At 50.1% G+C, this 26468-nt stretch overlaps 1 protein-coding gene and 1 long non-coding RNA gene across 4 annotated transcripts in view; one reads left to right on the top strand and one right to left on the bottom strand.

The window, feature by feature from the left end:
• Window positions 1-2077: 2077 nt before the first annotated feature.
• The window catches only part of LOC109309063, a 43097-nt gene continuing 18706 nt past the window's right edge, over window positions 2078-26468 (top strand). Inside the window, exons 1-2 of one of the 3 annotated variants that reach the window (XR_002100774.1) lie at window positions 2078-3035; window positions 4488-4967. This is a non-coding gene — a long non-coding RNA (uncharacterized LOC109309063). Of the gene's footprint in view, window positions 3036-4487; window positions 4968-9871; window positions 9932-10850; window positions 12064-26468 lie in introns of those variants that run through there. The other 2 variants (XR_002100775.1, XR_002100776.1) reach the window with 2 other exon arrangements.
• DLX6 (distal-less homeobox 6) lies at window positions 5595-10819 on the bottom strand. Its single transcript, XM_019533655.1, has 3 exons — window positions 9877-10819; window positions 8508-8701; window positions 5595-6876 (listed from the first exon to the last, which is right to left on the bottom strand). Exons 1-3 carry the CDS (start codon window positions 10244-10246, stop codon window positions 6625-6627), a joined length of 816 nt encoding a protein of 271 aa, XP_019389200.1. The 5' UTR covers window positions 10247-10819; the 3' UTR covers window positions 5595-6624.

Raw genomic sequence — 26468 nt, 5'->3', positions numbered from 1 at the left:
GCCAGCCCCGCGCCCTGGTGCCACTCCATCCCGGCCTCTCCCGGGAGCGATCGCATGAACTGTCCTTTGTCTGACGCTCAGTTCCTCCTCGGCGGATTCCTGCTTCCCCCTCCCCCCGCCCTTCCTGGCGGCCACTTCCATGTGGAGCTGGGGCAACCCGGGGAGCCGAGAGGAGCCGCATTCCTGCGGGTGCCGAGCGGCTCCAGGGCTGAGCCGCAGGGCCTTAGACACACACACACGCACAGAGAGCAAGCCACAGCCCCTGCTGCCCTTGATCTGGCGGCGCATCCACCCTGGAGCTCTCCCACCCACAGATCCACCCTGCTGCCGGGCTCGCCCTCGGGGACTGAGCGCAGCACACACGCAGCCCCAGCCGGGCCAGCTGGACACCAGATCTCTCCGCCCAGCGCCGGCAGAAAGAAAAGCTTGCTCAGCTGCCCCCACCCCGACACGCACCGACCATAGGGATGTGCTTCTGCTGGGCTCCCCTGGGCCAGACAAAGAGTCCTCGCCTGTCCCGGGTACCCACTAGGTACCTCCCTCCAACCCCCCTCCGCACTTTCTCCAAATGGGGGTGGCTTGTCCTGCAAGAGGTACCCGAGTTTCCTTCCACACGCACGCACGCACCCCAACCTGTCAGCACAGAAAGCCCAGCCAGACTTTTTTTTTTTCCTCGCTTTCACTTCTCTCCAGCTTCCCAATAAATTATCCCGAGTTGCCCCAGTCCTTTGTATAGACATTTCAGGCCTCCAGACGTTGCACATTTCAGATCTGGCAGCGTCGAGGCAGGAATATATCATAAACGTGCATCGCACATGTGGTATTGATTAAATATTTCTACCACGCAATTTCGCGTCTGACAGACTTTAGGTTGCTGGGTTCTGGATTACAGAAAGTATATCTATTGCTTCGGGAAAGTCAAGGGCGGGGGGAAGTCAAGCAACCCTCCTTGCTGCCAGGCATCTGAGCGGTGCCTGCAGTAATGTAATAACCTGTTTTATAGGTCAAGCAAGACCCGTGAAGATAGGAACCGGGGACTTCGCATTAAGCCTCCTCTCTCTCTTTTTTTTTAAAGGGAGATTCTGCGTTAGGGCAATGAAATGTTTCTGTCCTTTGTTCTGCAGGGCCTCAGTTTACAAGTGATTTATGAGGATCAGCGCAGGAGTCTATCTGCCAGGAAGAGATGCCTGGTTGAGCCTGGTCCACGTCTTGCACCGAGATGTCTATTCAGACAAACACACAAACAAAACGCGGGGGGGACCTTTCACCGCAGCAAACCCCTCGGGGTCGCCGGGAAGTTCCAGCTCACTCCGATGCTGGGAAAGACGTAGCCAGGCACCAGACCCGGCTCAGCAAGCCGGGAACGGAAGGGGGGGGGGGAGCATTTTTCTGATTTCTGCCCTCCAAAACCCCTTCAGATGTGTGGTTTAAAAAAACAAACAAAAAACAAAACCCCTGCAGTTCCACCCTGGTGCAACAGAGACAAAGAAGGGCCAGATCCCGAGCTGGGATCCATTCATCTGCCTCCGTTCGCCTACTGACCCGCGGAGTCAGAACCTGTCCTCTGTGATGTGTGCCATAATAACGCACTTGGGAGGCTTCCGGCTGGCGGTCGCCATTGATCCGCTCCTTTCCCCGCGCTCCCCTCCTCATCGATTTCCGCGAACAAAGATGCACATGAAAGGATGCGCATTGCCGCGCGCCCACGTGCTGCGGCCGGGCCGGGCCGGGCCGGGCGGTCCGTGCCGTGCCAGCCCTGGGCGCGGGGCTCGGCGGGGCCGCACTCACCCACCCGGCTCCCCGCTCCCCGCGGCCGGAGGTGGCGGCCACCGCTGTCCTCCCAGGGGCCGGCCCCGGGCACGGAACACGCGCCACTGATGATCTGACCCATTAAAGCTGGAGCAGGCTCACGCCTTTCACACTCGAGGTCAATAAAGGCTAATGGGGGGGGGCCTCCGGCGAGTGGCCCAAGCGATCCCCCTGCCTAGCTGCAGGCAGTCGGCTTAGGCAGGCTCCCTTAGTTCAATTAATTGCAATTAAGAGGCTCTGCGCTCATTTCCTAGAGGGCTCCCGCGGAGCGCGTGGGAACTGAGCGGAGGCCTAGGGGCCCTAGACTCACCTGCGGACTGGCCGGCTGCGCCCGGGTGTTTGTGAGGCCGTGATTATTTATTGTGAGGAAGCAAACATTGCTGCTGCTGCGCCAGCGGTGCGCGGAGGGCCCGGGCGCCTGCGAGAAAAGCAAGCACTTGGCTGGCAAATTTGCGTTCCTGAGGGTGTGGGAGGGAGCGCGGGGCCTCCTTTTTTGGTAACTAGGGAAATAGTGCCTGGGAAGGGATGAGCCGCGAGAGGGGTGATCTGAGACATCAGCTAGCAGAAGCATCAGCCCCTGAATACACAACGCGCTCGCACGATCTGAGATTTGGACACGTAACGCTGCAGACCACTGATTTGCTATTTTCTTAATTCCCGCTCTTCTTATCCCCTATGAATCAAACAGTCTTTTGTCCTTCAGAGTTTGATTTGATCGCTACTGTTCACATTTCACTTTTGTATTTTTCTCTTCCTATACCATTACTCATTGAGTGCCCCGTGAAATTACAATCGTACATTTTCAACTCAGCAGCCCATTTGCAGTGCAAAAATAGGGTCTAAATAATGGCTGAATTAGCCCTACTGGACAGTTTCAGATGTAACACTCTGTAATAATTATATTGCAGGCTGGATTAGGATGCTATTATCATAATCTGGACGTTTACAATTATCTGTAATTTGCAAAGATGCGCCAGGTCTTGATTACAGCAGTTTTTTTTTATCAAGCTAACCATCACTAAACAGTGACAGTAATAACAGCTAATTTTGCTGGCAATATAAGAGGTGCTGGGGTGTGCAAACAATTTCACACCTGGATGTGCTCACTCAACCAAGAATATAGCGAAAGAGCTTCTGCCCTGAGACTCAGAAAAATATTCTCCACTGCTTCTGTTCAGTATAGATTTCTAGACCCTGATCATTGCTTAACAGATTTGCACTTGGGGGTAAGTTTTTTTATTTCTTGCCTACTTCACCGCAGAGCTCAGCTTTGTCTGTTCACACGTTCGGGGTTACTTTTGTCATTTCTAGAGCACTGTTTTAGGGAGTCCGACCTCTGTCCTGTTTAGTGTTTAGTTTTCTACGTAAGCAATAGGATTCGGGCTTGTTGTTCTGGAATCTGTAACGGGAGCTACAGGGAAGTCTCTTTTGCTGCAGGTATCTGTGCACGTCGGCTCTCAAAGGCGATCAGGGGGACTTGGCTTCTGGTTAGCTGTGCCGGAGGGAGGCTGCTGGCTGGGCTGGCAGAACCAGGCTTGGGAAAAGCGAGTCCCCTTGAGGGGAACAGAGGAGCTCACTGGGGCTTTCAGTGCAGCGAGGGGCTCTGCTGGCGTGTGTGCCTCGGGCAGGAAGGTGCCACCAGGGGCAGGAGGGACTGAGGACCTTTCCGCCCGAGCCCAGTGCGTTGCTTATTACTACCGCGCGACTGGAAGAACCTGGGATCAGGGGAGCCTTACTTCTTTTGGGATCAGGCACATCAGCTGCCACCAGTCTCCCCGGCTTGCTTTCCAAAGCTGCTCTAGGGCAACAGGGCAGGGGGGCACCCTCGCGGTCTTACTGCGGGACCAGGGTTAAACGCGCCCAGAGGTGTTAAGAAAAATACCTACCCCACCCCGCAATAATACTGGATTTGAACCCAACGGGCTGCAGAATAACAATGCCACGAAGCCCCGGGTTTAGGCGGAGGGGAGGCATGTTCCTGATCTATCTATAGATGACGCTGTTTCATGAGAGTCTCCTTGGTGGCAGCTTCTTAATGTCAGATGACACCGTCTTTGCTCTCATTTGCTCACCATATTCCTCCTAGAAGGGCCTGCTTGTGTCACCTCACCTCTCTGGATCAGACTAATTGGCATTTAAAATGTATCTTTGAAATATGCGGAAATTGCAAGGAAAGCAAAACCAAAAAAGAATAGTGTGTGGAGGGGGCAGCTTTTCAGTGCAGTCGCCCCCTCCGCTGCTTCCTGCACGAAAACACCTCATCCCAAACACACGAATCCAGCCCTTCAGGTCCCTCGTATTTATAGATCGGGCTTGGAGATGCAGTCAGCGGCTATGAAAGGGTTAAGTATTACCCCGCGCAATTAAGCCATTGCGGCTGCAGTTTTGGAATCTGCAGGGGAAGGTCCCCGGAGGGTTGGGGGTGAGCGGCCCTACCAACGCGCCTGCTTGCTGTGCTTCACCTGGGTTTCCGATTCACCTGCATACACGGAGGCTTGGGATGTGTAAACTAGATTTTCCAAAAAAAAAAAAGAGAGAAAAATACTCTTGGTTTAAGTGTATGGTAGCTTTCTCTCCAACGTAATTTGAATAATTCAGTGAGCCCCACTACCAGCTGTACTTCTAAAGCCTCTTCCATTCTTTTCAGCATTATAATTTTGGTTAATTTTCAATTTTAGGTCCTACGTCTCTGCAATTTGTGTATGAATAACAGAATAATTTTCCTCTTTTGTTTCGCCTTTCCTGTTCCTGAATCTAAATAAAGATGGCTTTTTAGTATTAAAAGTGGAAGAAAATTACAGGTAATTATCTTTGACGGTAAAAACGCTGTAATCAGCGGGCTACATGAAAAATTACTCTAATTATGGCTGCATTTAAGAGAATGGAAAAAAACCTTCTTGTGGATAAAAACCTTAAATTGTCCCCAATGTCTGCTTCAAATTGGATGGCACTGCAGCTGGAGGCTTTGTTCAGAATTGATCCTGGGGAGCTCTGAACCCAAAGTTTCACAGTGGGAAAGGGAAAAAAAAGAAAAGAAAACATTTTTCCTAATGTAACAATACGAATGGTAGAAAATGACAAGACTGATCGGTTTTAAACCATTCTGAAGACTGACTGAGTGTGGAAGTTGCTCAAAAAAAAAAGGAGCTGGTATATTGGTAAGTAGTCTTTGCTTTGTGTCTAATTATAGTGACTGTCCTTTTGCACGACTGTATGTAGCTGTCATTATATGGAGCACTCTGAGTATCTCTATTGACTTCTGATAAATGGCTCAGTGGTTTCAAGGTTCATAATTTGAAGGATGCCCAGGTCTCTAGCCATTAATTCTCGCAGTATGGGGCATGCAGCTTGTGTGACGAAAGGACTTTTCATTTTCATTATTTCTCTGCTTTCCACAATATAGTAAGGATATAATTCTCCCTGGACAGTGCATTGTATACCTAGGCACCTTTCAGGGCTTTGCAAAACATTACACAGCTTTAATTGTCTGTCTGTTATTTAAAAACAAAGGAGGGCGCCTCCTCCTCCTCCTCCTTTTTCCCCCTTCCTCTCCAAACCTACTTGTGTAGGAAATAATGCAAAGCACCGAGTTTTACCTTGAGGGAACCCTCAGGTTAAATGACACAGTCATGTTTTTTAAACGTCAAAATGATAGCAGTATAATGCTGAAAACAGGCTAAGAAGCGACTGGGTGATTTGAAACATCCCCAATTGCCTGTGCAGCATAGACAGGTGCGGGGGCTCAGGTTTATACTTTAAAAAAGAAGAAGAAAAGAAAAGAAAAGTCCTTGCTGGTACATTTATTGCTTTTCACGTCAAAAATGTTGCGGGAATCAGTGTGTGTGCCTGCCGGTGTCTGTAGCCATAGCTCTAGCTAGAGACAGAGAGGATGTGCTGTTCCATCTGCAGAGAAATACGAGACACACGGGCTTTTTGTGGCTTTTACTCTATATATGAAAGGAGACAAAAACATACAAAGTATATATACAACTAAAATTCAACAATATATACAGAAAGGGTGCTCCATATAAACGTCCCTATAGCTTAGTGAATGAGAATGCCACCAGTCAAGTACTAGACCTTGCAGAGCCAGGGTGGGCTGCTTTGGTGGGTCCTCCCTCGGTCTTTCCCTGTGCATTTCCGGGGGTCTGGAGGTGAGGTGGGGTGGGGGCGGGGGGTCCAAGGAGAGACAGTGGTTTCTTCTGCGTTGTTGCCCATTTCATTCTGATAAAGCATGCAGGTTTTGCTTCGTCGTTCTAATGCTCTAATCTTACAGGGTTTGTTTGCTTTTTTTCTTTTACAAACAGTTCTCTTTTTTTCCTATTCTTTTTTCCTTGTCTTTTTCTTCCTTTATTTTCAATCTGGATTTGGTGAATACAAATGCAGGCGTGCGAATAACCTCCCTTTCCTCGTGTAATGTCTTTAGCTCATTAAACAAGTAAAAACGTCGCCATGTATATTTGGGTTCTTCTTGGACTGGGGAAGAGAGGAGGAGAAAAAAAAGTCTGTAAAAAGTTTTGCTTTGACGTATACTCCAAAGAGAAAGAGGCTGGTGCCTTCAAGTCCAAATGAAAATATCCTAAAGAGAAGTGTCTTATGTGCGCCAGAGGGAAAATTGTGTCTTTCTGTTCAAGATCAATCGCTGAGGTTACTTAAAAAAAAGCCACCCTGTCTCCTTGCCACACGTACAAGTCCATGCAGAGCCTGTTAGCTGGCATCGCTGGCAAGGCAGGGAGCCTCTTGCCATGGCGAGACTGGGCTTTTTTTTCTCTCTTACTTCCTTTATTTCTGGACAGAGTATTTCTCTTGGACAATTCACATCATTTGTGGTCTCTGCATTGTGTCTTGATGTGGAGAGGAATACCAGTGAGAATACCCAGGCATGTAGCTGTTGGGAGGCATATTGACTCCCTTGGTGGAAGCTGAAACGTCCCAGACTGGAGGGAGGGCTGGCGAGCGCGGGGACAGGGCGGCGGAGCCCGGCAGAGGGTCGCTCTCGTGGGGGTTGCTGCCCTGCTTTAGCAGCTTCTTGAATTTGGAGCGTTTGTTCTGAAACCAGATCTTCACCTGGAAGCAAAAGGCAGGAGAGATTAGGCCGCGCGGGCTGGACCCATTGCCCAGGGACCCCCAGGCATCGACATGTGGAGCAGGGGTGTCCCTGCCGCGGAGGAAGGGTTGGCGTTGCCCCGCAGCTGGGACCGTGCGGACTAACGGGTTATTAGCAATAACGGGCAGGGCGGGCACAGCTTTGCACAGGGAGCCTTTCTTTTCGTGCCCAGGCCAAAACAATGACCCGGCGCTCCTGGCAGTTTAGGCTCCTGGCGCACACACGTGCGCGCGCGCGTGTATGTGTGTAAGCGTGTCTTTACACTTTTCCACGGATCCTCTCCCTCATTCGGGATTTTGGAGGTCATTCGATCAGTTGGGCAAACTGTTGTCAAACAGAGGGAATCATATGATCCTCTACTAGGAGACAGGAACCAATAGACAAAGGGCATCTTCAAAAGAAAAACGTGAATCAGAAAACAGGCACCAGCAAGCAGGCGAAGAGGCTGGCTAGGACGAGGACTGAGCTTTTATTTGAAAAGCACGACCTCTGCAGAGAGGGTCACGTCCTGGCCGTAGGAAGCACGCTGGGCTTCAGCCTGGTACCTTTTGAATCGGGTCAAAATCTCCGATACGGAGTTTTCCCCTGCACTCGGGCTGCAGGATCGGGTCCGTCCCGAATTACTGTAAGGTGACAGAAAAGGGGTCTTACTTAAAGATTCAAACCACGGGCTGCAGCTCGCAGGTTAGTCTTTAGGTAAGTAAGGACTCGTCCTTCGGTGGGGGGTGTTCAGGATCGGGCCCATAGCTCCGTGTGTGTGAGCACCCGCAATCTTTTCCAATGCCATTGGGATAATGACCAAATACGTTTCCGTGTTTCGGGTCTGCTCCGGATTTAAAAATCATCCCCATCAGCTAATGCTATCCATTGCCAGGCTAAAACACTGCAAGGCTTTGGGGAAGTCAGCACTGCACACTCTTACACTTCACAGGAGTCGACACCGTTTCTGCCTCTGCAAACCTCTGCTCGGGAAGCCTGTAATACCTGGTGTCTTTCAATCTTAAATTAGCACGCTAGCACCACTACACCAACCACACTTAACTATGGCTTAACCTGCTATAATTTTGTACACGGATGGCTTTGATCTTCAGATCTATTATCACCTTTGGTACATTTTGCCCAAGGGTAAACACTGCATTTGAGTTAGTCATCCAGGATGAATTAACTATTGATTTTACAGGTATTTCCTAATGAGATCTTGCTTTCTCTCTATCTCTAGGTTGCTACCAGCTGGATTTTTATTTCAGCTCTTCTCTGAGAGCTAAAGGCCTAAGGTTTCCTTATTTTTTTTGCTTTCACAATTGAGCAGGTTGGTGAAGTAATTATTTTGTTTTTTTGTTAGTGGTGTCATCCAGAGGGGAGCGTTTGTTCGCTACTGGGCTGGGGAACCGCAGATGCAATTATTGCAGTGGCAGACCCTACTCTCTGTCTCGCTTAGATATCGGATGGCATTAAGTACCGTACGGCATGGCATGTATTCCCTTCTCTACTGCCAAGTACACAGGCCGAGACGTCTAGTGAAGCTCTGGCTCGGGCTGGCCTGGTACCCTGCGGCCAGGATCTCAGTGACTCGGGGTTCCCAGTAATTTACCTGTGTTTGAGTAAGTCCTAATGAAGCTGCCAGTTCAGCTCTCTCTGGAAGTGCCAGGTACTGGGTCTGCTGAAAGCGGTGATTTAAAGCTTGAAGTTGTAGGCTCGAATAAATGGTTCGTGGCTTCCGAATCTTTTTCCCTTTTCCATTGAATCTGATTTCCCCATTCTCGATCACTGTTGTTTTTTGCTGATCTGCAAGCAAACAACACACTTGAAATAGCACCAGGGCAGGGTACGCCTCACGCACTCGGCAGCTTCTGAACGTGGGCATTTTGTCTGCCAGGCACCCTCCGCTCTCTCTCTTAACTGCAGCATGCAACAATGCCGGCTCGATCCCAGTACTCCAGTGCTGGCACACACATCCGCAAGGCTACAAGGCATCAGACAAGACTGACTCCGAGTAGAAACGTACCTATTTCCCCACGGAAAAAAAGAAGAAGCTGTCTCTAGATTCTGGATGATTTATTTGGCTTGCAAAATACATACCTATCTGTATAGCATTTGCTTTCACGGAGGGCTTGCTCATTCCATGGCCATTGAAATATCTATCTATCTATCTGTCTGTCTGTCTGTCTAGCTATCTAGCTATCTATCTAGCATTTGCTTTAATGCAGGGCTTCTTTGGCCATCGAGGGAGGGGGTTGTTTTGTTTTTTACACGGCTAATTGACTTCACGTCGCCAGTTTAGTGGTCAGTGAATTCCTAGGTAGATACTTTTAACAGTGCTTTATTTATTGGTGTATTTATTTATTTATTTATTAATCTCAGGCGAATATATTAAAGAACGAGCTGCTAGCTGGAGGGAAGGGGGGTGGGGGGGAGAATGGCACAGCAAACTCATCTTGCAACTTTCACTCCGCAGGTGTTAATAGTAGTTCTCGCCCTGCGCCGGGAAACAAAGGAGCCCCGGCCACACTCCCTAAGCTGCCTTGAAGCGCCCCCGAAATGGTCCCCGGCCCCGGCCAGAGCCGCGGAGGCAGATCGCTGCGGGCCGGGCCGGGCCGGGCCGGGCGCTGGGTGTCCGGGCTGCAGGCCCGCCGTCACGGGCACTGCAAGCAACTAACCCCCCTCCCTCCCTCCCTCCCTCCTTCCCTCCTCCGCGGCCCCGGGCTCCGCGGGCAGAGATCGCGGCTGGGAGGCGAGGGGAAATGCGGCGCGCGAGCACGGGCATGTCTGGATCTCCCCGCAAATACATGCGTGTCCCTGCAAACACACACACACGCAGGCATGCAGGGCGGCGGGGAGCCCGGAGCGCTGGATCCGTCCCGGCGGGCTGGTGCGGGCGGGCGGCGGCGAGCCGGGCCCTGGAGCCGGCGCGGGCTGCAGGAGGGAGAAGCTGAAAGCGATAAGAAAGCGGCCGCTCTCACCTGCGTCGTCCGCCCGCGTCTGGCTGGCCGCGCTGCTGTTGTGGTAGGACTGGAGGTAAGGGCTGTGCTGCGAGTGGCTCATGTAGGGGTAGGCGGCCAGCGAGCGGTGGTTGTAGGAGTTGGCGCCGCCGGAGTAGGGCGAGCCGTGGTGGTGGTGCTGGTGGTGCGGGTGCGAGCCGGCCGCCGAGTGCAGGCAGTGCAGCGGGTAGTGCGCGCCTGCCATGGCCGGCGAGCTCTGCTGGGAGTGGGGCGGCGGCGGCGGCGGCGGCGGCGGCTGCTGCTGCTGCTGCTGCTGCCCAAACTCCATGAAGGCAGATTTGGAGGAGTCCTGCGCTTCCAACCCGTCAGCCATCGTAGTCATGGTCATCATCAAAGTTTGGGAGTGAGAGAGCGGCTCCCTCAGGCTCACCCCCCTCTCGCTCCCTCTCTCACCAGCCACCTTAGAGCCTATTATCCTGCACGGGGAATTAGTGAGGTGGCTCCTTTTTTTTTTCTTTCTTTCTTTCTTTCTTTCTTTCTCTCTCTCTTTTTTTTTTCCAGAGCACTAGTGAGAGGGGCCTTGTTCACTGAGGGAGGGGAGAAGGGGAGGGGTGTGTGGGGGGGACTATTCCTGAGGGGGGTTTTCTCTCCTCTTCCCCTTCATTCCCAACTTGTTTTTTTGGCTGGCGGAGTTTAAGGCAGAGATTTTAAGGTGGATTCTGGTAAAGTTGAGCTTCTGCTTTTAGACTTGAGGCAGAGACGCCACAAGTCGAATGGTTTGTCTCCAAAGGGCAGCGCCTCCCCATTGGTCAGTCAACCCCTGACGTCACCACCCCGGAGCTTCTACTGGCGTCTGTGCGAGCTCGAGCTTAGCCCACCTTCGGCAACTCGAATCCCAGCGAGAGCCGCGCGCGCCCTGCCCGCGTGTGTGTGTGTGTGTGTGTGTGCGTGTGTGTGTGTGTGCGTGTGTACGCGTGTGTGTGTCTTGTGCGCGCGCGCCTGGTGCTGCAGCACAGCTCTGCTCTCGAAAGCCTCCTCACCAGACAGCAGCACCCTCTTGCAAACCCAAAGCATCCTCACAATGAGCCTCTTCCCAACCATAGATGAGGCACAAAAAAAAAAAGGATGCATTTTTATTTTTTGCACGCTGTCACTTTCTGGAAGGCTGGGGCATTTGTGCCTGTGTCATGTGCATTTGAAGCCAATGCATCCAATCCACCCAAGTGCAGCAGCCCATCTACTGAAGGTGTGCTTTAGTGGATCCGTGTGCCTCACACCTCAGAGTTTCCCCTTTACTGCATTTCCAAGCACGCAGTAAATACACATAGGTTGAAAGGGATTCTGAAAGTGAAACCCCCCCCCCCCAGAAAACGGTGCCAGCCTGTCTCCTTGCTGAAAAAAAAGACAATATTTTCTATATTTTAGAAAGGGCAGGAGCCTCTACAGAGAGCGAATCCTTGGAGATCTGACAGTAATGCATTTTTTCCTATTGAAAACAGAAGCTACTGTAATGCTTTCAAATATATGCAAATGACACATGCGGTTAGTGGTTTGGCAAATCTTGATTACAATATAAACTACCCAAGTAAAAGTGCCTTCGTCCTAAATTTGTCTTTAGATTACAATTCCAGTTGATTTTATTTTATTGTCAACATTGTTAATGATAAAAATAGAGTCGTTTTACAGTTATTTTTACTTTCTGGAAGGAGGCAATTAGACTTCTAATCAGGAATACACAAAAATCTCCCATGATTAACTGCAGTACTTTGTTCAAATTGCTGCTATAAAATTCAGAACAATTTGCCTGTAATGATTATGGACTGGGTTTATTTTGGGAGGTGGAATAAAAGTGGATATAGCATAAATTATCCTCTAATTATACACCAGTGTCGCCTCAATTATCCTCTTATCAAAATGGTTGTCTAACTGCCGCATTTAGTTTCAATTCTCTCCTTTTTTCTATAAAAAGAACTTCATACCTTGTTATTATTAATCCATTTATTATTTGCAAGGGGATTTATATCTGAGCATCCAGGTGGTATTACCACTTCTCGTTCAAAGATGGACTGGAGGAAAGACATTTCGGTTTGAACCAGCACCGTTGTGGATCTATCCTTTCCTTCCCCGTCCCCTTGTTTAAAGCTCCTTGCGTCCGACTAAGGTGGTGGGGGGAAGCCACAGCTCCAGAGCCCGGCCGGGAGGATGCAGGTAGGAGCAAGGCGAGAGCCATCCCCGGAGGAAGCTGCGAGCTTTTGGGCTCTGCCGGGGCGCCTCGGCGTCCTGCCGCGGGCTGGGGAAGCGGCCCCCGCACAGGACGGGGTCGCAGGCTTTGCGGGGCGCTCGGAGACGCCGCTTCGCAGCCCCTGGGCACTTGCGGTCCCCTGCTTGGGGGCACTGGACAGGGACTGTCTTTTTTTTGTTCTCCGGGGGAGCAGGGATCCAGTCCCTCCCCGGTTAACTGGTTAACTTCTCGAGGCGCTGGAGTCGGTTCAGTGACTCTGAATGCAGCTGCCGAGAGCACGCCAAAGGGTAACCCGAGCCAGGCGTTTACACACCGGCCCTGAACAAACCCGCTCCTGGTAACACCGGAGAGGGGGGAAGGCACGGGGCCCGCTCTGCCGGGGGCAGGGGACGTCCCGCACGGGGACAGCGCCCTTGGCAGCTCCCCCCGCCCCGAGCTGGGCGCTGGCGCTGCCGGGCAGGTGCACATGTGTGCTCCGCTCTGCGGGGGGCCCGGGAAGGTGCCCGCAGCGCCCGGCGGCAGCGCCCGCGGGTTTCAAGGAGAAGCTGGAGGCCGCGCTGGAGAGAGCGAGAGACACCGGCTCAGGGAGCGGGGAGGGGAGAGGACAGGGACTGCTGCCCGGCTGGGCACAGCGCGGGCTCCCGCGTGGCGGCTGCGTTCAAGAGCGCGGTGTGTGTCCGCGCGGCAGGTCGCTGCAGTTAGGAGGGATAGAGACGGGCGGGCCTGGGCGGTATGTGCCTCTATGGCCACCTGAAGTGCCTTTTAGAATTCATTTGATCGATCTATCTATCTATCTATCTATCTATACATACACGCACTTATGTATGGGCACAATCCAGCATGACCACCTTCAGAATAAAGAAGTCAGGGTATGTAAGTATATAAAATTAACAAAGCGTCCCTGTATAGACAGTTGTTCAAGGGATACATACATGCATACATACACTTCTAGATACCTCTATCTATATGAAGATACATATGTATAGATACACATACATATCATGGCACGTAATGTATCTCTTGCTATATATCGAGAAATGTTATGTGTGTAACTATTCAAGGAGATAGGCACACACACATATATACATAAATATTTATCTACAGAGAGGCAGAAATATTTATCTACACATATAGAGAGAGAAATATATTTATTTATATATATGTCGATATATATGTATGCTTCTATGTCTATACCTAACATTTATCTATCTATCCATCCTTTGATCAATATGTATATTTCCCCTGAATAACTACACATCTCTTGAACAATTCTCTACACATGCGTCCTCTTTTATTTATTTGTTAATTATGACACGTACTTATTATATGTGTGTGTGTTCACGCACACATGCATGTATATGCCTAATGCTCCCCGAAGCAATTTTCAAGTGAAGGATTGCCATTTTCTATAGGACAGTTAACTACATCAAGTCTTATACTAGTAATTTCCCCAATTTAATTAGGCAAATCTATCAGTGTGGAGCTGGCGCTTTCTCTTGTTGATTGGCTGATGTTAATGACTCTTGACTAAAAGAAGCCAGGTTGGTTGTAAATATTTATTGTTTTCATTTTGTCCTCCAGGTCGAAGGGACCACACCTTTGGGGAGTGGAAAAGGCTGAGGGGGCTGTGGTGATATCACACAAAGGAGGTGGTGGAGGGGGTTGTTGCTTCTCTCCTCTGCTGAACTCTGGTTTCATAGCCGGGAGCAGGGCTATGCCGAGCTGGGCCTATTGTCCCTGCGGCCCCAGATGCTCCAGAGTGTCCTCTCCCCCGCCGAGAAAGGAGGGCGAGACTGGCCCAGGAGGGGACCTCTACTAGGCTTTGATTATTCCAAAGGAGGGGGGGGGCGCAGTTTTGAGGAGATTGGAAGCCGAAGCATTTCACTGAAAGGGGTGGCAGGTGTAAAGAAATATGTCGTGTCTGAAAGGCAGGATTTAAGGCCTAAGATATTTTTGGGGAAGGGTATGTGTATGGAGAAAGAAAGAAAGACAATCTTCGAGTGTAAGAACTGCTCAGAGACAGAGATTAGTGGCAGAGACCTGTTAAGAATATCTATCTATCTATCTATCTATCTATCTATCTATCTATCTATCTGTTCTTGTGCGGGTATTTTCCCTCCAGCGTGTTTTATTAAGCATTAGTTAAGCAGGGCACGGGTTGGTTGCCAAGCTGGTTTCAGTTACCAGGTTATTTCTAAAGAAATTAGATCTGTATAAATAGGCTTTGAGTTCAGAGAAATAACCCTGGGTTAACTTCCATGGTCACCAAAGACTCATAGTGTGGGAAGGAGCACGTTTCTTTCCACTCAGGATTTAAAATATTAAAAAGATATAAAAATCAGGAAGCAAATGATGAATCCGCCGGAGGAAAAAAGCTCCTTTGGTACCGAAGACCTGGGCAAAGGCGACTGTGGATCCCTTTGTAGAGGCTCTGGCGTTGGCAGCACGGGCTGGGAGCGGGGTACATCTGGTCAGGGAAAGCAAAGCGCTCGAGACTTCCACTTTACCCAGTAGATGCCAACTGGTTGTCCAGGCTTTGGGCCGAAACTATAAGACCAGCATGTTACAGTCATCTTGCAGCAAATCTTCCCCACGATGAAAAGCAGCAGTTACTCATGAATATTCTGTTATCAGCTGTTCGCTTTTTCTATATGTCTTTGACAGCCAAATTCGGGCTCCCGAACAGAGATGCTAGAAGGGCCAAAGCCTGAACATATCGTTTCACGGCCACAAATCCCGACCTGGCCATCTCGAGGCTGAGCCAGACCCTAGTTCAATCGCAGGCCGAAGGTGCTTTCCTTGCATCTTCTGGATACACAGTGATTAGAAAAACAGACTGCATCAGGCGGATCCGAGGCCGAGCCTTGCAAGCTCATGTTTTCAAATGCCCCTCTGGATGGCATTTCGTCCTCCAAAACTAGACAACAATTAATCCAAGAGAAACGGGCGAGATTCAGTCCTCCCTACCCCTATACACACACGCGCACATAGGAGTACACTTACACACCACGTGGACCTCTACTGATATTTCTTTAAACGAAAGCTTGCAATGCTAAAATACTAACTACAACCCTCTCTCTGTACGTGCTTGTGTGCACAGTGAGTGACTGCCTATAAATGTGTATATAGTACATTCTCTAGAATATATAATCTATACCGTATCTGCACTCTCATTGGTATACATAATATTGAATGGTCAAAGATATTTGACCATGTGGCTTAAACTCAAGTTTCTTTGGCTATATAAGTCAACAAACACCAGTCTGAAGGGACTAGCAACAACAGGAAACGGGGATCTATTTTTAGGATATAATACGGCGTTAATACAAGTGGCCAGAGGCTTCCTATCTGCCTTCTGTTTCATTCATCCATTCCACAAGAGCAGAGCTGAGAAAACCAAAAGACTCTTTTTTATTTCTCTGTTTCTCCTTTGCAGTCAACCCTAGGCTGATAATATACTGATGGGTTAAAAAAATGTTCTTTGTTTTTAGCAGGCACCAAAAATCGAGAAGGTGTGTGTGTATGTGTGTGTGTAGGCGCGTGTGTATGTGTGTGTGCATGTTTGTTTCGGGGTGTTGAAATCCAGTCCTTAATTAGATGAAAGTAAGCACTAGTTTGGTATTAAATTCTCATTTCAGATCCTACTTTGCGTAAGGGCTCTGAGCAGCTCTCCACGCATTTTGGACCTGAGTGTACACACACACGCGCGCACCCACGCAGGCACGCACCCGTAATAAATACACACTCCCCCACACATCCAAAACCGGGAGAAACGTTGGCTGAGGCATAATTCTCCCCAAGAGCCATCCGAAGCATCAGGACAGGCAGGAACTTATTTGGGAAATTATTTTCTCTCGTACACTTTTTCCCCACTAAAGGTAATGTGTGTGCGCGTTTGTGTTTGTACGTATACACGTACAGTGAGCACAGCACTGTCACGTATATAGTGTGGGAGGGATGGGGGGAAAGCAGGCAGATCCCTTTATGACATCAAGAAGAGGAACCCTTTACGGATGGGGCTGGTGACAGGAAAAAGAGTGCTGAGGACAGTGTAGGGATTTATTTATAAGGTAGAAAAAAGCGATGACCAAAAGACCTCCCCCCCTCCGCAGAAGGCATCTAGCTCGCGGGGCTAACCTGGGAGGGGGACATATGTCAGAGCCCGTGCGGACTGGCAGCCCACCGCTCTGCCTGCCTGGCCGGGTGATGCCCTCGCTTAGGGCAACTTTGACTTAGCCGGAGGCACCGCAGGCGGCTGCCGGGCGCGCCCGAGGGCTGCCCCCGCCCGGAGCCCGCCCTGCCCGCCCGCCCGCACCTCTCCCTGGGCTGGGACACTGTTCTCCAGCCTTTCCCTGCCCGGAGGTGACGGCTCGGCAACAAACAAGCCAAAAACCATCTGACGGATTCACCCCTTGGCAGCTGCCTGATTTCCAGGGAGCAGAGAGAGGCTAAAACAGGATCTCTTGCCCGGCATGTGCTGATCACATTTTCCCTCCCCCCCTTCCTCCCCCCGGTCTCCCGAGCCTATTTACCCCAAGACCCACTGCCTGGTCTCTTCTGCCAGGATGTCATCTTGCCATCTCCTTAATAGCAACCGAGTGGGAAGCAGAGGATCCCGCAGAAGAGGTCACCTCCGCAAGCTATTTTAAGGAGACGCTGCGGAGTTCAGTGCTCCCAGTCCAGCGGAGCGGAGCCTCCTCTGGATTTCAACCCACTAGCATTATAACAGACAGGCAGGCGTCGATGGCTTTCCATCCCGCTAGTGTGAAGGAAGTGGCGAGGAGGGGAGAGAGAAAAAAACCTCAACCCCCCAAGCCTGCAGATGGATCACACACGCAGCTCCCTGCGCTGCAGCGCGGGTCAAGCTAATCGAAGGCAGAAGGGAAAGATCCACAGAGAGCCAGCCACTGTCTCTTGTACAGATTTGTAGCGAAGCCTTGGCTGTAATTAAAACCTTACCGGCAGATTAATTCAGTGTGTTGCTCTGCAGCAGGCTTCGGTGTATTTTGTTTAATGGTACAAATCCGCGTTGCCATTGCGCTAGGACAAGGGCTAAGTTCTGCAAGTGGGGCAGGGGGTGCTGGATGCACGCAGGCGGCTGCCTGGCTCAAGGTGCCCTGGGAGCAGCGGGAGGCTCTGTGTATGGGATCGGCCCTGTTGGCTTGGCTAGGGGCAGGGAGATGCCTCTTTACCCCCCTCCCTCAAAAAAAAAAACAACAAAAAACACCCACCCCCCAGCCACACTTATCCCGCGCACAAAGCCTGTCCCCGAGATGCTCCTTTCCAAGCCCCCCAGGCGCGGTGTCCCACGTGTGCCCCCTCTACAGCGCCACTTGGGTGACACACGAGACAATGTGGGTGTCTGTCCCTACCCAGCCCCTCCTCCTCTTTTTAGAAGCATTTCTGCGGTGGGGGTGGCGGAGGCAATCCTCCAAAAGAGAAAGAAGTGGAAGGGGAAAAAAATCCAGGGCAATTTTTCAAGCCCTCTGTCAAAGCGCCTGCTGAGCTCTCCTCCCGCTCGCCCCCCTCCCCCGCGCTGTCTCACGCACCGCCCCGCTCGCCCCCCGGAGGAGCCGCGCTCCCGCTCCCCGCGCCGGAGCGCCCGGCCTGGAAGCCCCCGCGCAAACTCGAGGCTCTTTTCAAGGCAATTTCTCCTGCGGTCCCAGCCAGTCTGCCCTCAAACCAAAAGCGGCTCCGCAGTCGACTACCTTCCTCTGCTCGAGTTGCAGCTAGTTCATCAATATTTGAGCTGCTTAAATTAACTTCTCTCTTGAAAAGAGAGAGGGAGAGAGAATCAGACTTCTATTAAAAATCACAATTAGGATGTCACCTCAGCCGCGTTTGAAAAAATCTCCTCTTCCTTGGCGAGTGAAAGCAGACGCTTTAATTGCAGCAAATTATCGCGATGTCCTCTTCTCAATCGGCTTCGCCTCCGTTTATTTTTAGTACGCTTCAAATGCCTACACATTTCCCTTGTTGAGATCCGCGCAATTATTTATTCTACCTTTAGGGATGCATTTAGCTACCATTGAATGGGGATGTAGTAAACACAGCGAAAAGGAAAATGCAGTTCTCGAGGTTTATTTAATATACAAGGGAAGAAAATAGCCGGGCTTTACGTTTTCTCCAGACAATCCTCATTATCTGCGATAGATTGCAAGGAGCTTTCTGTATTTATTTACCTTTTCCATCTGCGTGTGTATGTTTGCTGCTTTTTTTCCCCCCTGAAACGATCTCAGTAGACTGTTAAAAGCAAAACTAAAAATTAATTTGGTCCGGGGGATCCAGAGGGATTCATTACCTAATATCTATGCAGAGGAAAATCTAAGCAGAAAAAACATGCCTAGGAATGCATTTCATTTTTTTTTTAAGTAACCTCTTTTATAGCAACTTCCCTCCCGCGATTCGGTATGGACCCACTGGCAAAAAGAAGTCAAGCTTTCAGTGTCACTGTGGAGAGCGGCGAGACCTGAGTAACTGATCTCAACACAGGGATTTTTTAAATTACTTTTTTCCACCAAAGAATTAATTTCCTGCGAGTGGACGCCCTTTCCCAGCCCACAGAGTGGAGCCCACTGACTCGCCACCCCCGGATGCATGATAGTTTTGCACTGAGCATAGGCAGGAAAGAAAGGGAGGGAGGGGGGTGGGGAGGACACACCGGGTATCTATGGCATTGAACGAGGGAGGTAGCCCAGGGTTCTGACAGATGGATCCGAGACAAATCAGATCTGGATTAACTTGCCTGTTTTGTGAATTGTCTGCATTTGAGAAAGCAGCCCCCCTCCATTATGCCTCTGGCAGGTTTAGTTACACGTGCCTTTATAAATGTATTATCCGACCCCTCCCGCCTTGCAGCCCAGTTCAGGTTCCCTTCCACACCGGTGGAAGAGAGGCGCTCCCTGCCCACTACAACAGAAACCAGAACAAGGAGGATCGCTTTTTCTTTTTCTTTTTCAATGAAAACATTTCCAAGTAACCCAATTTCGCATCGTGGAAGTAAATTTCATGCTAGGATATATTTTGTACAACATGTAATCTTTCCGAGCCGGAAGACACTTAATTAAAGCCATACTCCGAGAAGTACAGTCATGCCACCACATTCCCTAATTCATATTCAGGCTCCATCCTTGAATTCACATTGTGTTAATGTAGTGTATCGCCTTAATGACATACCTCTCCGAGGCCTGGGGAAGATAAGAAACAACACTGAGGCTAGCGGAAAAATAACAGTGCGGGCAGCTCAGAGAAACGGGCATGAATTTGTTGAGCCGAAATGCCATTGTTTGGCGCTTCGGGATTCGGAGTTTTCGATCGAAATCATTTGCAGGCATAAAAACACAGCGAGCTCAGCCCAGCCCAGGATTTACCGCGGACCTGGAGGGTGTCGTCGCTGCGCTCGGAGATGCTGATGCCTTCTTGACATTGCCTCTCCTCTCTCCAAGTGGGCTGCTGTTTGGTCGTTTTTAACAGCCCCATAAAGGATAGGGATATATTTGCCTTTTTTTCTTTTTACCAGTACCTGACACGAGTCAGATGCACTTTCTGCACTTGTGTCTGTAAGAGGCGAGGGCGGGAGATCTCACACATCCAGGCACAAAACCCCCCAACGCCCCTTGGCTGGTTTCATCCTCAGCCCTCGGAGAGCCGAGCTGGCTGCTGCAGTGTGGAAGAGAAGAGTTAGCTGGAGCCCCCTCCCCTCGCCTAAGCAAATCTGGTCGAGCCCCGGAAACCGGGGAGGAAAACTCAATCCCAGACCTACCCCTTTGGCCATGACCTCGCACCAGGGCCAGGACCAGCGAGGGGAGGGGGGATTCCCATGCCCTGCATTTTTCAGAGCTCATCTCCCTCATGCCGGTGGTCACAGCGGGAAGGGGCTGCGGAGCCCGCTCCTCAGTTACCGCCGGGGTTTCCCTGGCACGGAGCAGAAAGGATCTTCCATCCAAGGGAAAAAAGCCTCCAACCATTTTGCACAGGGAGCCGGATCAGGTCCTCAGATGCAGCCTGTAGCGCCTTTGGCTTAGCTCCCGCTGAGCCCGGTCCGGAGCGCGGCTCCTTGTCTCCCAAACCCCGCAGCGCCCCGGCCCCGGCCCGTCCCGCACCCCCCGCAGGAGGGAAGGGGCAGCAGCTCCAGCCCGGGCCGGCTGCGCGCGCTGGGAGAGGCTCTGGGCAGCCAAACGAGCTGGGAGAGGCTCTGGGCAGCCTCCGCTTAGCGGGCAATTACAAGTGTGAAGTGGCTTCGCCGGGCAGGTGCTGCGGGAGAAGCAGCGCTGGGCCTGCGGCAGGAAAGAAGGAAGAGAGAGAGAGAGAGAGTTGGGTTTTTTCTTTTAAAACAGCCGTCTAGGACATGTCCCAGCGCTGGGGGAGATCCTCCGCCCGGGCCCGGCACAGCGGCGTCCTTCCCGCAGTCCGTCTGGCACTGAGGGGTCTCTGCCGTGTCCCACGACTCTGGCGCCCCATCCATCCCCGGGGCCGGGGCAGCCCCCGCGCCGCCTGAGCCAGCAGCCGCTCCCGGAGCCGCGTCTACACTAGGCGGAGGCCTCACGTGAGCGCCCGCCCCAGGCCTGCGCGCGCAGCCGCGGCCAGGCCGACCCCTGGCGACAGGCTGCAGGCGCCGGAGCCCGCCCGGCGGGGAGAGACACCCGCCGTCTCGCCCGTGTAACATCCCCGCCCCGGCAGCGCGGCCTGCAGGGAGCGAGGCCCGCACGTGCGGGGCGCAGCTCTTCCCAGCCCCTCCCTGGCGGCGTCTGCGGAAGGCCCTGCGGGCTCGCGCGCTCTCCTCCGTCCTCCCAGGGGATCTGGGTGCCCCCCTCCCACAGGGCCACAGCAGGAGCCCCATGCTTAAAGGCCACCTTAGCTGCAGCGGGTACAATCACCCTCTCCACCGCGATACCCAGTCATCAGGTTGAGCTGACCAAGGGATTGCGCCTCCCCCACCCACCCAGTTTCCTGGCCTTTGTCACATGAAGACCCGTCTTCAAGCTGATACAGGGTCACTTGCGGTGTGTGAACGTTACAGAACTGCTTTGGGAGACAACAAGTTTTCATATATTATAATCACACACGTTTTCTACGAACCGAAGTCACTCGCATTCACAGGCACAACTGTATGTGTTTCAGACAGCAGCCCTGTCCCTACACACACACACACACTTTTCTTAGCACTGAAAGCCGCTCACCTGCATTTGTTTCAGAGGGAAGCCCTGTCCCCAGCCATAGCCCTCCCCCCTTGAGAAACATCACTCCCAAACTGCGGGCGTTTACACAGTGCTCAGCTCAGGACCTCAGTTATGGACGGCTTTACCTGAGTACGGACCGCAGGATCGGGTCCGAAGTTTCTGACACGATGGCTGTTTGACTATCAAATCCCATTGCTGGTTCAGCCCAAACATTAAAAGTCCCTTTTACCGCTTTAAAGGGCTGTTATCAGCTCGAGGACATTAACCTGGAGATGGCTGTAATAGATATGCTGGCTGAGACTTGAAATGCAGTATTTCCACAATCATTTATTATTATTCTTTTTAGTTAAATAACAGGAACTTTCCTGCAGGGCTGCTGTGGATTTTATTTTCCTAACAAGGGACTTTTCCTACCTTTTTATTTTTTTTGAAAAATAGTATTAACCAGTAGAAAAGTGAGATATGGGGTTTTGATGCTCTGATATGACATTAATAATTGTTGCATCATGTAACTTCCTACATCTTGGTTTTAATTTGCAGTGAACCAAACAAAGATATTTGCAATTTTTAAATAAGCACTCTGTAATAAATGGGAACATTGTGCATGAATGCTGTTTCTTCCCCTTTTCTTTAGAAGACATTATTAGCTCTGACAGCATGCAGCTCAGGTTGGGAGGAGAGGATTTTGCAAAGGGATGACAGACAGGAAGGGCAGCAATCATGGGCTTCTTGGGCTAAAGCTTTTTTTCTTTTTTATCAGAATGTTCTGTTCGATGCCATTTATCCTTGATGATAGAAAATTGCTCTGTTGCCAGGACGCTGCTGCTGAAATAGAGGGCAGGAGCCACATTTCCATTTTGCAGCTTGAAAGCTATTCAAATGAATTTGCAGAAAGGGGGGAAAATCTAGAGATAAACAAATGAGAATAAATCGAGATCCCCTTTTCCTTTTTTCTTGTTCTCTCTTTTTTGGCGGGGGGAGGAATAGAGTGAGGGGACTTTCTTCATTTCCTAGATAAGGATTTTTGTTCTTTAGTGTTTGGAATACCTAGGAAGTGCTAAAATCAAGGGACATGTATTTCGGTGCTGCTAAAGCTACAGAGCATGTAAACATATTAGAGAAACTTATGTATATGTGTGTGTATATTCATCCACCTACCATTTTCTTGTGCGTGTGTACACAGGTAAAGGCACACACACAAATACAAAAATAATCTTTAAACATTCTTTCAAGAAGTATAATCAGCCAGCGTTTGTAAGGTGTTGACTATTAGGAAATTCCTTGTCATTCTAAAACAATTAACCCCACAAAATGCTTAAACCGGAATACTGAAACGCAAATCAGAGTTGCCTTTAAGGCTTGCTTATTTCTGGTCCTTCGTTTTCACTCCACACTGATTAGGTGTGTTCGATTCTCTTCTGAGTTGCAAACATCAGTGTAATAAATAATGCGTCTGGATAATGTTCAACATTTAGTCCAAAGAGATTTTGCTGTTCTTTCATTAGCATTTTAAATTAAAAGTTGAAAAATAAAAGCGGACACGTTATTTAAAAGCCAGATGTATAAAAATAATAAGCAATTATGCTCTTCCTTGCTGCTTATTCAACGTTCGGATCTACTCAATAGTTTAAAAACAAATAAATGAAATGTGTGAAGTTTGTTAAATGCTTTCATTACATTGACTTGTTTCATCTACAGACTACTGCTGTGTCAGGCTAGGAATATTGGACAAACCTCGACTGAAGCTGTAAAAACTCTCTGAGCGCCCTATTACCACAAAATAACTTTTAATGAATTCTAACTTCACTGGTCTGTGCAAAAGCCTGGTGCCAGTGAGTCATGGGGTTTTTAAGATTATGCAGCGTCCTCTTAAACATAGAATTTTAAGTGACCATAATGTATTTGATGACATGCTAAATTTGATCAGCTTCGATTTTTTTCACTGTGTCATTTCAACCGAGTTTTACCTCCTATTAATCTATAATTAGCATGTTGGCTTTAAGTCTGAGGTATTTCAAAGTGGTACCTTGTTAGATGTGGTTCCTCTCCGCAATGGGGAGAATGTGAAGAAGAAGAAACAAAATATAACAGGGAGAGAAAGAGAAAGATTGATTTATTGGCCTTCTTCAATAGCTTTTCCAGGAGTGTCCAACCCAGCCAAGCATGAGGCTCTATTATTGATTTTTAAATCTCTCTTCAGCTGAAAATACCACACTGCAAATAATAATAAAGTATAATCACTGCTGCTATTAGATTATACTAAACACACACATCTGGGGGCTCAGGGGTGTTCAGTTTTCTAAAGTATCGAGGGGCAGATCTGCCCCTTGGAGAGGTCCGTGTGCCCGCCTGGGCATAGGCATCACACACGCGTGACAGGCGATGCTACATGTGACACCCGTGTGCTAGCCTCTGCCTGGCTCATCAGGACCAATTCCTTCTTTGCAGTCCATGCAGCACTTCAAGTCTTTCAATACTTCCAAATGGGACACCTCAGCGCGAATTTACCCGGCTGCCAGTCTCCCCGCATTCAGGGGACATGTGTGCTGGGACACGTGTCTCAGGTCGGTTTGGAAGATGGAGCATGCCTGGAGCCGCGTCCCCCCCCCCCAGCTGCCAGTCTCTTTGGCGCAGGCTTGTCCCGTTTTGGTCTACCATTGAAGGGCGTCTGTGTGGAGAGTTTCCTTGGCAGGTGCCGGGAAGGGAGAGGAGAGAGGAGGGCCGCTGGGATGCAAAGCTTTTCTTGGCAAAAGTCGGGACGCAGCATAAGGGCAGGACCCGATCCCGCAGCTCTGCCGGATGGGGCGAGAGGGACCGCAGCGCAGCCCACGCGCCTCCGGGGCCGGGCTCAGACCGACGCGGCCCCTCCTGCCGGGCCGCCCGCCGCACGCACACCTTCGCGCTGCTGCTGGTGGGCGCGTCGTGGCGGTGGGAGCCAGGGGGGCGACTGAAACCCCGAGGGACACGGAAAGGAAAGGCTTGGGCACGAACAGAACCGGGCTTCTCAGCAACCTTGCCAAAGATCAGGGCGCTGGGCCGACTGCAGGCTGATCTCGGTGCGCTGCCAGTTTGCCTGCCCGACTGCCTGTGTGTGCAGGGGTCATGGCACTCACTGTGTGTCCGCTCCAGCACGGCCCCTTGCATCGTCCTCCTGTGCCCATACAAAGCTGCCTGGGCCCTGAGCTGGGAAGGGCTCTCTTAGCGTAATCCCTGCTCGGAGAGCTGTACCTACAGTCTACAAATGGCCTTTACTTTCCTCCTTAGCTCACAGGACAGGCCAGCCTGGAAAGGGCCCTTCGGGGTCCGGAGCCCCCAGGAAGGTTAGATCTAGGGGAAATGTAATCGAGTGAAACACTGGGGATAATGACAAGGATTTGCGGGGTGGGGGGAACCAGGTCTCCACTCTAATGCGACTGGGGAGTCCTCCAGGGCGAAAACACACAGTTAGTTCTCCTTCCCTTTCATCATTTAATAGCTCCAACAGCAGAAGCGAGAGGGAAAAGGTATGAGGCGACTACGGAAAGGGTCATATCCAGTACTGTTTCGGTACGCTGTCCCCCTCTGTCCCTCTCACACACATGCAATGGCAGAACCATAGAAAACAGGACTAGAAGGATCGGGTCATCTAGTTTAGCCCCTGGCTCAGGGCGGGATCAAACCACAACTAGACCATTCCGGACAGATATTTTTCCAACTTGCTCTTCAGCACCTCCAGTAAGGGAGATCCCACAGCCTCTTTAGGGAATCTGCTCCCGTGCTCAACTCCTTTTACAACTGGAAAGAGTTTACTTTCCCCTAAAGCCCAACCCCGTTGCAGTTTCAGACCATTATTGCTTGTCCTATCCACACCCACATCGGTCTACACAAACTGAGTGCTGCTTGGAGTCTGAACTGCATCAGAGTGCCTTTCATTCACATTACTACTTCTTCTCGTGTCTACCCCACATTTGACCATCTGGTTACACATGCTTGTGCTCGTTTATTGTACTTTGCAAGATCCTTCGTTGTACATGTGCCTTCGAGCACAAACAGTTGTGTTCACATTACTGAGGAGACTATATGAGCTGCCAGTGGACTTGAATGTAGATGCATATGGGGCCTGAGAAATTCCACTGAGGACTATGGAGAAACTCTAATTGATTTCAATGGGGTTTGGATCAGCCCCTTTTCTGGATGGGATCAGTATTATACATAAGAAAAGAAAACAACTAAATGTGTGCATGCATTTAAGCCCCCCCCCCCAACTATTTGAAGTGGCTCAGTTGATGGGAAAATGCTAGTCAGCATTTATTGGTCTCCTTTAATTAAAATCTCACTGGGTTCCATTTTCCCTGCATTTGGAGCCTGCTTATGTACTTATTTGCCATCCCATCTCCAGAGTTTTGTGATGTGCAATGCAAACAGCAGAGCATTACATTAATCCTGCTTTGATCTCTAAAGGGTGATCACAGCAGAAATCAGGTCATCACACAGACAGGCACTGCTGTGGAAATAAGCTTTTTGCAGGATATCTCCCTTGGTTTCAGGGCTTCCATTGCCAGGTGGCAAACTGAAGATGTGTCAATATAAAGGAATAAATGGTGATTTGAGAGTAGAGATTAAAGCTTCTCCAATCCAATCTCTTGCTATTATCCGGTAGATTCAGAGGCTTGTGTCTGTGTTTCCCAACCCTAGCCACCTCAATGTATTAACTTTACTGGACCCTAGGAAACATAAAGTGATATGTGTTCACTTAATTGTCTGCAGAAGTAAAAGTGTGCATGTTTAAACCTTGCTTTAGTGCGGGGGAAAGCCTAGAATATGACCAGTGCATGGCTATTGTTTTGGGGAGTTTTTTAAGGGGGGAGGGGTGTTTCTTTTTCAAAGGGATTAAAACACATCTACCTAGGTTCATATTTTAGAGAGCAGTTAATTAAAACACACTATTAACACATTGTTTCCAAAAGCACCATTCTCTCTAGTCTAGACAAGGCAAGACAGAGCAATGTGTGGCTACTATTGCCGCCAGTTCTGTTATGAGAACCAGAAAAAAAACAAAGATGACAAGACCTGGATATGAAGCTTCAAAGGAACAAGCTGAACTTTTGGCAAAACTGTATTTAGAGAAGAGGTGATAAAAGGCATGAAAAGTGCCAACACATACAGTCTACTGGAACAAAAAATAACATTGTTAGTACTTCATTTATACTTTC

This window comes from Crocodylus porosus, unplaced genomic scaffold (assembly GCF_001723895.1).
Source record: "Crocodylus porosus isolate Cpor-Errol unplaced genomic scaffold, CroPor_comp1, whole genome shotgun sequence".
NCBI lineage: Eukaryota > Metazoa > Chordata > Crocodylia > Crocodylidae > Crocodylus > Crocodylus porosus.
Note: the sequence above shows the minus strand (reverse complement) of the source record. Positions and strands in the feature narration are given on the sequence as shown.

What these genes read in the sequence shown, in the direction of transcription:
- DLX6 (XM_019533655.1), bottom strand. Translation starts at nt 10,246, where the DNA reads ATGATGACCATGACTACGATGGCTGACGGGTTGGAAGCGCAGGACTCC. An exon ending in GACGCGGGCGGACGACGCAG is followed by an intron (nt 8,702 to 9,876) that starts GTGAGAGCGGCC and finishes GTTTGCTTGCAG; the next exon opens with ATCAGCAAAAAACAACAGTG. An exon ending in TAGGACTTACTCAAACACAG is followed by an intron (nt 6,877 to 8,507) that starts GTAAATTACTGG and finishes TTTTGCTTCCAG; the next exon opens with GTGAAGATCTGGTTTCAGAA.